Here is a 12,150-nt window from a genome sequence, read left to right as displayed (position 1 = left end):
CCCACAAACACACCTCCTATGGTTGATTCCAGAAACCAGTTTATGAATAAAATAGTTTTTTGAAATGCAGATATTCAAAAGGTCCATTTAGGTTTGTGGTTTACAGCTGTTAGGATAAAAATTGGGTAAACGCGTTTGGTGGAGGGTACTGACGAGGAGGACAACACTTGATGTCCTGGTGTTTCAGTTTGAAAAACGGTATATAAATTTCAATTTGATAAACTGCTTAAAACCCTCAATGTAAGCCCAAAGGACTAGAGCACATGGGTGATAACTATTCCCAACTTGTATTTCCATAGGTGTGGATGAGGTCACCATTGTCAACATTTTGACCAACCGCAGCAATGAACAGAGACAGGATATTGCCTTCGCCTACCAGAGAAGGACCAAAAAGGTATAAGCAATTTCAGGGGTGGGGGGCATTCCTTTTAGAATTTCATTTCCTTAGCCATTCCTTTTTCTTTTTATGGATTCTGGCTCATCCCGGCAAGAGAATTCTAGAACTCTTGGGTATCCAAGGTTTTCCTCTTACATTTTTTTTAAGAGTCATCACTCATACTCATGATCCCTGGAGTGCTTAGAGCTCATCCATAAAGACCATGCCCTTCTCCAGCCAGAGGGTGTGGAGGGAGCTCTGCTGGGAACATAAAGTTAGAAGGGACTGGGAACATCAACAATAGCAGGTATCGTTTCTAGAATGCTTGCTCTGTGCCATGCACGTAGTTCTCTACATGTAGCAACTCATTTCATCTTTATGACTTCTGCTAGCTCTTGATAAGATGTTTCTAATTTAATCTTAGGACACTAGCCTTTAGTTAGCATTGATTCTGATAGGCTCTCCTGACTCTTAAAAAAAATGCTTGAATTCTTAAGAGGTTTCCTGCAAATGGGCTTAGTGAGTAGTTCATTTGGTCTACTAGGCTATCTTCAACATGCCATGCTCCCACTATTTAAAGAGTCTTTGTGTGCTTTTTCCCTTGCTTGTGCACTAGTGGTTAAGGAACAACCCAGCATTTGTTCGTCCTTTATTTTGTTGCAGTGTTAGGAAATTTTATTTTTAAAGGATGGGATGCTTTATTTTTAACTTCTTGCTATTAAAAGCTTTTGATTTATTCTTGGACAGTGCAGTAAGCGTGGCTTCCTGCAGCTTCTGTTTGACTTAATAGCTTTCACTCGTAGCCACAGTGGAGGTGAGCTGGAAAGATTCTGGAAAAGACATTTCTTTTCTTGGGGTTGACATGATCACCAGGGTTCTGAGAGTTGCAGGTCAAGCCCTGCTATGGCTCCCACCCCTACCTACTCAAACAGTTGGAAGGGACATAAATAGGGAAGAATCCAGCTCCTATCATCTTATGTGCATTAAAATTCTTTTTCTGACTAGACTTATATAATCTTTTGTAGTGAGGCATAGAGGGGAGTGTTTTATTTCTCCAGTTTCTAAAAGGATCTGGGACCTGGTAGGGCTGAGTTCCAGTTGGAGCAAAAGGCTCACTTCTTTGGATAATGTGCTTGTAGTTGCTCCTTCATTTGTCACTTACAGAGTGGGGTATTCGAACACACTTAGGTATGTACACATATGTGTACACAGAAACACAAAAGCCTGGATTTTGATTTCAAATTAGATAGGTGGAGAACAAAGCTCTTACATACTCTGTTGGATGGAAGATATTACCAGAATCATGATAGTGTTTGTTGACCACACAGGCTTTGTTTGTGTTGGGGACAGTTTACTGTCCTACTGATTTTTCTTTTTCTTCTTCTTCTTCTTCTTCTTCTAAAGAAAGGGAGAGAGTGGGGAAGAGGGGCAGAGGTAGAGGGAAGGAGAAACTCATAAGCATGCTCCACACCTAGCACAGAGCCTGATGCAGGGCACAATCTCAAGACCCTGAGGCAAAGTCAAGAATCCAAGGCTTAATCAGCTGAGCCACCCAGGCACCCCTGTCCTACTGATTCTTGATGTCTCTCAGTCTTAGGCTAAGGAAAATTGTCATCATGTATAGAAAGATACATAAATTACTTGAGATCATTTCTGAATGAGATTTTGGAAGCAGAACATTAGTGTTTTGAATGAGTTGTTTGCATAGTCAAGGAGAAAGCTCTGTGTAGAGAGTACATTGGGGTATGGACTGTGGCTGCCTCTGTCATGAACCTTGAACAGCATAGGCAAAGCTAACAGAGGTGGAGAGGAACTGAGGAAGAGGATTGGTCTTATTTTTTTTTTTTTAAGGTTTTATTTATTTACCTGACAGACAGAGATCACAAGTAGTCAGAGAGGCAGGCAGAGAGAGAGACAGAGACAGAGAGAAGAAGAAGCAGGCTCCCTGCCGAGCAGAGAGCCCAATGCGGGGCTCGATCCCAGGACACTGAGATCATGACCAGAGCTGAAAACAGAGGCTTTAACCCACTGAGCCACCCAGTGGTCTTATGTTTTTTTTCCACATTCTATCAGATGCCAAATTTTCCATATAAGGAATGGTAATATTTTATTTATCAAACATTTCTGGGATTTCTGTTATATGCAAAGCCCGGTCCTAGACATCATAAGAGACAGAAAGTTCAATGCCAGTAGGAGTTTATAATAGAAGTGGAAAACATCAGTAGGCACCCAAATGAGCGGAGAATGAATGGGTAGAGGGGTGTCAAGGGTAAGCTAAGTTTGGAATGACCTAACCTCAAATTTCCAAATTGGAAAATTGGTGCTATAATTGGAAGGTGTTGCTTTTCAAGTCCCTTTCTAAGTGCTGTGTGTTACTAGGACACCAGGAATCAGAAGAAAGTAGGTGGTGGAAGACATGGGCCAGGTGATTTCCAAGATCCATCTCCGTTCTCACAGCCTAGAAATGATCTGAGAAGATTCTCCCAGACTGCACAACACCTCCTGGCATCTGCAGATACTTCTAGCAGCTAACCGTTATAGACGCCCTGGAATGCTGCGGGCAAGCAGGAGACAAAGAAGGGGAGAGAATAGGAAGGAAAATGTGAAAAGAAAGGAAAATAATTGCAATAGGAGAATTCAGGCATCACTCAGTGCTCATGATGTGTAGGAAATTTAAGCGCCAGTTTAAGTGGCTGTAAAATGACCCATTGCATTGGGGTATTTGTCTGCATACATGGGGGTTGAATTCAGACCTCTGACATAACAGTCTATGTTAAGACAGTGGAAACCTTAAAAAATAGTACAGAGCAGGTCAACCAAGGGGGTAAATGCGGGACTTCAGTCTCCCATCGTCTCTGTCTACTCTATTCCAATTTGATGTGGACGGGTAGATGTTCACTCAGTTCACTCAGGATGAAGCATTTTGCTTAGGAAAGCTTTGTGATCCAACTTCCACCCATGGTGGGGCTTCTGGTTCCTCCAGAGACTTTTAGGAGGTGCAGCTGCACCGACATCTTTTACTCTAACCACCTTCTTACTAGAGGCCTTGACCTTGGAAAGTGCCTAATCTTCACGAGTGCTTATCACTTGCAAGTGTGCTGTGAGGCACCCTCACACTCCTAGCTTTCTGAGGAATTGCATACTGCCCTGGTTTCTTTGTAATAACTGGGAGAAGATGGCTCAGTCAGCTTGGATGCTAAGGGGTTTTTGTCAGAGCAAAGGCCGATCTTGTGGCTTTTGACTTTGGAGTCTGTTGAAGGGAATGCGGTTGAGACAGTTGGGTCTGAGATCCCAGAGTGGTCAAGGAATCACAATCCATTTTACAAACACATCCTGCTTTCGTTTTATTCACCAGCTTTAAAGGGAATATTGGTTACCAATCACATTTTCCATGTTCTTGCCCATTTTTTCTGAAGGAACTTGCATCAGCGCTGAAATCAGCCTTGTCCGGCCACCTGGAGACAGTGATTTTGGGCCTATTAAAAACACCTGCTCAGTATGACGCTTCTGAGCTGAAAGCCTCCATGAAGGTAAACATGTGTGAGATGTAATCTCTGTCAAATCCGCCATTAATATTTGTGAATTACAGCTCTCTGGGTATAATTAGGTGATTTTCAGTTTTGTTGCAATTCTCATTTGGAACAATTTTTTTTTCTAATGAACTGAAGCTATAAGTCTCAGGATTTGTACCAAAAATATTTCAATTACTCTTTTTAAGACTGTAAAGAAATTTCATGATGCTGGGAAGTCAGTTATCCAGCTGCTTCTGCTTGGCACCTGGGCAATTGGAATACCATTTGGAAAAACTACTTCCTTGATTACACTTCCTCCTTAAAAAAAGATTTGTTGTGATATTAAGGCAAAAGTAAAACTCATAGCTTTTGTCAAGTGAAACTTGCAAATTCTGCCCATGTTCTCTCGGGTATTTCTTCTTCTGACCTTCTCCTGTCAGTCCCATTGTTTATTTCAAATTTAGGCAAATCAGGACATTACAGTACATATAAAGGGTGGTTTCAGGTTGTAATTAGTACCTGTGTTTTGTTCAAAGTATTGTAGCACAGATTATCTCTTTTGTTTATTTTTTGTTTTTGTAAAGTTATTTGGAATTTTAGGTTACATTAGGCGGTAGAAATTCCAGGTTAGAAACTACCTGAATTCTGTGTGTACCTAAAACATCAAGTATTATATAAATGTGATAGAGGCATAAGCATAAATGCATTTTACAGGAAAACATAACCCTTTCTATGGTATGTGCCTGCAACACTTTGAGCAATCTGATACTGCCCTCTGCTGATAAAACTGGGTAAAGTCCCGAGTAGGGGGGAAAGCCGCAGTTTTCATTTTTTATTCGGAGTCCAGTTGCATTTTCTGCGATGCTCCTTTTTCTGAATTATGAAGAGACCAAGCTGTAAGCCTGTCACCAGAGCTGATGTCACAGTTCATGTCATCTCTTTCGCCAGAGAGCACCTCGAGAGTGAGGCAGCTTTGCGTACCAGGCATTTCCATCAACCAGGACTTGATAGCTTAGGGCTGCTGCAAGATTTGTTGGGGAATCTCTCTCTTCCTTCAGTTCGCCTAACCCAAGCTCTGCTCAGTTTGAGCGGACTGGCTCTGAGTTTCCCAAGTAGGCTATATTGCCGTGAAGGTAGATGATGAATGACGAAATGTCACCAAATTTAATGATCCTGCTTGATAAAAAGGACAGTCCTGAAAACCAAATCTTGGGTTTTCTGGAGCCATGGATGAGTTATCCTGTCCTAGTTTTCTTCTGACCATCATCACTTCAGATCAGTTTATCTTACTTTCGTCAAAAATCTATTTAGTTGATGTGTGCAATTTTACTAGTATCTATTACTCGTATTAGTGACTTGAAATGGACCTGCTCGAGCTGTCATTCACCACTGTAATCTCTGTAACTGGGCCCAATGAAAGGTGCTTTGACTACTGAATCTTTGACCTTGTGCCAGCTCTTCCATTAGCTATCACAGTTGAGTACCCTTCTGAAATCCATAAAGCTCGAAGTGACGTTAACTGAACTATGCTTTTCAAAAAAAAAAATCCGTTTTGACTTCTGGCAATACCAGTGGCACTATTGGCCATATGTTATGGTAGAAGTTGCCCTTGTGATAGGACAATCCGTGGGAAGCACGGGCCAAGTTTTGGAAATTGCCAAGGTCACCTCTGAATACAGAGATAAAAATACTGTTAGAATCCTCAGATGTTAACACTGGTATATCAGCAGTGAAAGAAAACATCTTATATTGCCACACGTATTTTACATTTCAACAGTGTCAGGATATAGCATTTCTTCCACTGCAGTATCATTTTTAGATTATGTTTCTATCATCTTGAGGTTGGAAACCTACCCCTAACATATTTGAAGGCACTTAGTAGTCACTCTATAACATGTGTATAGAACGTTGTATAGACCTTTTGCTCAGGTAGGAAGGTAGTTTGGCTGTGCTAGAACCTCTACATATCATGATTAAAAACTCTGAAAGAAGAGGCATTGGCTCATAGATTAGATTAAGAATAAAATTCAAAATTAACCATTAACCTGAGGTTTAGCTTATATTATACTAACCGCTTTTCAGGGGTGTATAAACTCTAATAAGTTTGATTAATAGCTGACACACTTTTCATGTGGATAAGTAAGTTTCTTATTGTATTAACACCTTATAATTGATTTACATTTTAAACAGTTGTAATTCTACTTAGTTCAAAGTAATATTTCCATATTCGGAAAGACAAGTATTAGAGAATCCTGATTATTAAATCTTGACTTTGATCATGAAGCCAGCTTTGAAATACATGTTTCATTGAGGCCTTTCAAGCTTTCTGGCACGTTCAAAAGTGTATATTAAATTTGAATACATCACCCATCAAATTCTTCTTCCTTAATAAAGTGTTGGTGTCTAGGTTTATTTGGCGGTTCATTATTTCCTTTTGCTTCCCTAAAATGCCCGAAGAGTGCATAGTAATCAAGCAAAAATGGAAGTACAAGAATAAAAATTTTAACATTAACCCAATTTTACATTTCAAAGAGGTAAAGCTAAAAATTTTATCTTATCTGTACATTTCCCTGGTAAAAGACTTATTCCATTCCAATGATGCTGACTGCAAATGACAAACTCTCTATATTCCCTTATTTTATATTACTGAGCAGAATTGTTTAGTAAAGAAAATTTTCCCATCTATTAAAATAATTTGAAAAATAGAGAAAAAACAGGAGGAAGAAAAGTTACTCATTCTGTAAACCCATTACCAAAAGGCAACTGTATTGACATAGTTGAGCTCAGATGTATCACTTATATCATCTTTTATTCTTGTGAAGCCTTTTTTAAGACATAGAAGATAACATTACATTGTACTGTGGAATACAGGACAGATCCCCCCACTAACAATATGGAAAGGAGCTTGCTAACTGATCCAATCCAAGTTTGCAGTTTCCTGATTGAGATCAGAGAAGTACACTAATGGCTAAGAGGATTTTCCCTGCTGATGTCTCTTGCCTGGTTCCCAGGGACTGGGGACTGATGAGGACTCCCTCATTGAGATCATCTGCTCAAGGACCAACCAAGAGCTTCAGGAAATTAACAGAGTCTACAAGGAAAGTGAGTAGCCCTAGTTCCTTGATGCAGCTTCTCAGCCCAATGTGTGTAACCTCATCATGACTCCCTGGATAGTGTTGGGGGCAGGATGCCTGGATTACCTATACAGAAATGCTATCTGGACCATCCAGGGGTTTGCCATGGTCCAAGTCCCTCCACCTTCTTGTGGCCTGTGTTGGTAATTACATTCCATTAGACCGTCTATAAAAGGATAGGCAGGAGGGGAAAGAGAGAATCAAAAAAATTTTTTTTTGTAAAGGGTCTGATGGGAGGCATAGAAAGCATGTACTTGGATTTAATGTACTAGGGCCTTCCGACTCTCTGCTTAAGATGTTCCCAGCTCTGGATTGTGGATAATTATTGCAAGAGGCATGTGGCTTTGTGTGCACCAAGCACTAGAGGGAGGCTATGGGTAGAATCAGTGATGCAGCTTACATGTGTAGCTGTTACGAGGTTTCAATATTAGAAGTTATTTTGAATAATAAAATACAGATTCATTCAAAAGTACTCTCTAATTCTTACTAATTCTGCCATTGTGCATTTTCTTGTTCAGTGGATAGCAAAGCACAATTGGGGGGTGTGTGTGTAACCTTCCAAATTTTTTCATTTTGAAAGTGAGTTTTCATAGTTAAGTTTGGGAAACAGTATTCTAGCTACGAAAGAGGTCACTGATCAAAGGTGAGCTTGAGGATGCCTGATTTGATCTAGCTCTTTCTCCTGTCACTGATAATAACATTTGGCTCTGATTTTATGAGGCTAAAAATCATAAAATAAATCATGGACCATCTGCCCTCATTTGGGTGGATACGTCCATGCTGCCACAGCTGTTTTCTGCTTCTCAGAGGCTTAGTGCAGCGGGGGCGGTTGGGGTGGGTGGGTGGCTGGCTGCACAGGCAGGAAGCATAAAACCAGATGTGTTGTTTTCCAAGTGTACAAGACTGATCTGGAGAAGGACATCGTTTCTGACACATCGGGTGACTTCCGCAAGCTGATGGTTGCCCTTGCAAAGGTTGGTTTCCAGTTTATTTCTTTGTCCTTGTTTCCTCCTAAGGCAGGCCCTGTACCTCATTTTGTACCTGGGATTGAATTAACTCAATCCTCTGTGCCTGCATCAGAATCTCCAGCTGCATTTCTGACAGGGGGTTTGCACTGTCACTGCAGAGTTGTCATTTTTGTATAATAGGATTTCTTATCCTGGGAAACCGCATGGTCAAGTGGACTTTGGGGCCAGAGGAGGAATAGGCAGCTCTGAAGTCCTGGCCTGGATTATGTGCCAGCCCTCACCGCATGACTTGGGGGAGGTCACTTTGCCTCTGTCAGTGGCCACATAGGACCCAGTGGAAAGGGATCCTCTTGTTTTTCTTTCCTTCTCTCTGCTCTCACTTCTTCTGAGAGGGTTTGCCCAGGTAGTCCTTCGCCTGGAGAGGGGATCTTTGTTTGCTAATGCTAATACAGAAACATGAATGAGTCCGAATCCTGACCAGTGTGCAGTTCAAGGCCTGTGTGCCAGAGGAAGGAAGAGAAAATATTTTCTTCAGGAAACTCAGTGACTAATGATTGATAGGTATGCTGTCTCCTGCCTGCTCACATACCTGTTACTGTAACAACTCCGTACAGCCTTCCTCGCCAGTTCCTCGCCCTGTGTCCCACCAACCACCCATCTTCCTGGAGTCCACTTTCAGTAATTCACTCCCTTGATCAAAGCCCATTTCTGCCACCAAATCGGAACTCTTACTGCCTTGAAAACTTCCCTAGACCCTGTCCCTCCCTCACTTCATCTTCCTTCAAGGATTCCTTCCTGCTTACCTTCTGCTCTAGCTGCGCTGTGGCGTGCTCAACCTCTCTCTGTACTGTTCCTGCTGTGGGGAATGGCTTCCTCCTCCTCCCCTTTACTAGCCTCATTGACTCAGGCCTCAGTGTTCACCTCAACCCTACACCGTTGTCCACAGACTTTGCTGACGGTAATGACAGATCTCTCCCTTCTTATGCATTTTATATCTGCATAAGCCATGGATCACTGTGTTGTTTTACCTTTTGTTCCATGCTTATTTTTCCATCTGGATGGTAAGCTCTCTGAGGGAAGGAATTAAATATCATTGGTGCTTTCTTTGAAGGTAGAGGGAATTCTAGAAAGTGCTTGTCCCAGGAGGGTGTTGGTGATGGTTAGGCAAAGCCCCTTTCCCTCCACTTCATTGCCTCAGTTATTTACTAATCCTTGGTCTTATCTAGACTTGAAAGTGAAGGAAAAAAATTTTTTTAAAGATTTATTTATTTATTTATTTGACAGAGAGAGAGATCACAAGTAGGCAGAGAGGCAGGCAGAGAGAGAGAGAGAGGAGGAAGCAGGCTCCCTGCTGAGCAGAGAGCCCAATGTGGGGCTCGATCCCAGGACCCTGGGATCATGACCTGAGCCGAAGGCAGAGGCTTTAATCCACAGCCACCCAGGTGTCCCAAAGTGAAGAAAAATTTTAAATGTGTGTATGTGTGTTCCATAAATTAAATAATGGTTTTCATGAGCTGGAGAGAAGAATGAAATTTTCAACATTAAAATACACAAAGAAACCTATTTGATGTTCTTTTGTTTTCTTCTGTAGGGTAGAAGAGCAGAGGATGGCTCCGTCATTGATTATGAACTGATTGACCAAGACGCCCGGGTAAGTATCAAGGTTCTTGTTTGAGTTTCTGTTTTCTAGCAGGTCTCTAGATAGTCTATACAGTAGTTATCGATCCTGTGTAACAATTTACCTCCAAACTGGGTGGCTTAAAACAACAACACTTAAATTTCTCAGTTTCTGTGGGGTGTGGCTTACCTGGGTGGTTCTACTCAGGACCTCTTATGAGGCTGGGGTCAAAATATTGACCAGAGCTGCATCTTCTGTGAGCCTGACAGCTTCAAGAGGATCTAGTTTCAGGATCATCCAGCCATGTGACTGTTGGAAGGAGGCCTTGTATTTCTCTGCCTGTGCCTCTCTAAGGGCTTGCTTGAGCGTCCTTGTGACATGGCAGCTGGCTTTCCCAAGTGAGTGATCCAAGAGAGAAAGCAAGGAGGAAGCCAAATGCTTGTTATCACCTAATTTCAGGAATCACAGTGTCACTTCTTTTTTTTTTTTTTCTTAAGATTTTATTTATTTATTTGACAGAGAGAGAGAGTACAAGCAGGGGGAGCAGCAAGCAGAGGGAAAGGGAGAAGCTGGCTCCCTGCTGAGTGGGGAGCCCGATGTGGGCCTCAATCCCAGAATCCTGGGATCGTGACCTTAGTCAAAGGCAGACCCTTAATGACTGAGCCACCTAGTTGTCCCTCACAGTGTCACTTCTGTCGTACTCTTAGTTAGAAGTGAGTCACTATGGTGTAGCCTATAGTCAGTTCAAAAGGAAGCAGGTGCCATTTTTGGAAGGGAGAAATGTCAAAGAATTCGTGGGCTTCATTTTTACTTTCTGGGAATAGTAGTTATTTTAAGATAATTCCTCATGATGCGGTGGTTAATTATAGGACCAATACCTGACTCATGTGCTTATTTAGGCTTTACCTGTGTGGAAGTACCAGATCCTGCAGGGTGTGATAAGACTGTGTGCACTCTTGTGCATTTGCTACAAATAAACACCGATAAACAACATGGTAGAGTGGAAGAAGATACTATATGCCCTTTCGGGGAGGGAAAAGGGGAGGAGTAACGGAGACCCTACTTTTCCGGTTGAATAGCACTTCTGCTGGTTAAAGTGCCATAATCACTAAGAACTATTCGTTAAGCTAATTCAGATCACTATGAACTACATACCTTTCCCAAATAGTTGTCAACTATCTCAAGGCATTTTATAAGAGTTTCAGAACAAAATTAATTTAAGCTCATTTTGGTTTTAAAATTCAGTATGTTTTGAGGTACCTGGATGGCTCAGTGGGTTAAGCGTTCAACTCTTGGTTTCAGCTCAGGTCATAGTCTCAGGTCATGAGATCGAGCCACACTTTGAGCTCCATGCTTGGTACAGAGTCTGCTTGAGATTCTCTCTCTCCCTCTCCTTCTGCTGCTCCCCTCCTTCCCACTCTCCCTCAATAAATAAATAAAGTCTTTAAAAAATAGAATAAAATTCACTATGTTTCACACAGCACCTTTAACAGGAGGTAGAGAAGTATTTGAAATAAAGTAATATTAGTTAGGTTTCACAACTTCTAGATAATGGGTGTTCACTGAACGAATATCTTATCCTTGTGTAAGTCTTTCTCCCTCCCTCCTTGCCATTCTTAGCATTACTCGTAGCTCCTAAATTTTCCAGAAACTAAAAATGAGACTTCCTGAGTCTCTAAGAAGTGTGGGTGTGGGTACCTGATCTGTAGCTGTCTTCAGGAGACGACCATTAGCTTATTTGCTATTAAAAGTACCAAAGGAAGGAGGGCTGGATGTGCTAATGATCATTTGCTTGTCCTTCTGCATAGGAAGTTCTTGGTTCCTCCTTTGTCAAGCCAGGAAGTAGATGTGCATAGCACACACCTCACAGACAATCTAGTCTCATGCTGTGTGTGTGCCTAAGGAAGACTGCTCTTAATTAAGACTTTTGACTTAAATACAACATATTTGTCCGTGTCTTCAGCACAATCATCCTTCTGATTTGGCATTTTCAGTGTATGGGTTTTGAGTTTCTTGGCATGACATTTTCTACGACCTTACCCTGGATCGTGTAGTCAGCTTTCTTGGTTGGTTGTGCTTGTAGGATCTCTATGATGCCGGAGTGAAGAGAAAAGGAACTGATGTACCCAAGTGGATCAGCATCATGACTGAGCGGAGTGTGTGTCACCTCCAGAAAGGTGGGTTCTGTACTGCAGAAGTCTTCAAGCCTATGGATGGTCCCCTCAGCCCAGCTTGCTGGTTATCTATGTTGAGGCACGGGTCTGCCAGAAGAAAGTTCACTCTCTACTTTGCACCCCATAATCTCATCCATTTTCCATCACCAGATCCATTTGCCCTTCTCTTCCATTTTGGATCCTTCTTTCTCCTAAATATTTTCCATATTTGATGCTTTGGCTGCTCCTTCTTGTCCAGGATCATTTTATCTAGCCATATTTGTTAAAGTAATGGACTTCCAGAGTTAAAGATGGTCCAGATATGTGGCCCAGGCAGTGCCATTCAGGACAGATGCCTGGTACAGATGTCCCAAGCCAGCCAGTGCCGT

The 12,150-nt window shown here is 41.8% G+C and overlaps 1 protein-coding gene across 3 annotated transcripts in view; it reads left to right on the top strand.

The window, feature by feature from the left end:
- ANXA2 (annexin A2) overlaps nt 1-12,150 on the top strand; it is a 45,278-nt gene that overhangs the window by 28,722 nt on the left and 4,406 nt on the right. For all 3 annotated transcript variants that reach the window (XM_046007749.1, XM_046007750.1, XM_046007748.1), the window contains exons 4-9: nt 300-394; nt 3,793-3,906; nt 6,900-6,990; nt 7,917-7,996; nt 9,582-9,641; nt 11,692-11,785. In XM_046007749.1, the coding sequence (XP_045863705.1) occupies nt 300-394; nt 3,793-3,906; nt 6,900-6,990; nt 7,917-7,996; nt 9,582-9,641; nt 11,692-11,785 (534 nt within the window). The remainder of the gene's footprint in view (nt 1-299; nt 395-3,792; nt 3,907-6,899; nt 6,991-7,916; nt 7,997-9,581; nt 9,642-11,691; nt 11,786-12,150) is intronic.

Source organism: Meles meles, chromosome 6 (genome assembly GCF_922984935.1).
Source record: "Meles meles chromosome 6, mMelMel3.1 paternal haplotype, whole genome shotgun sequence".
Lineage (NCBI taxonomy): Eukaryota > Metazoa > Chordata > Mammalia > Carnivora > Mustelidae > Meles > Meles meles.
Note: the sequence above shows the minus strand (reverse complement) of the source record. Positions and strands in the feature narration are given on the sequence as shown.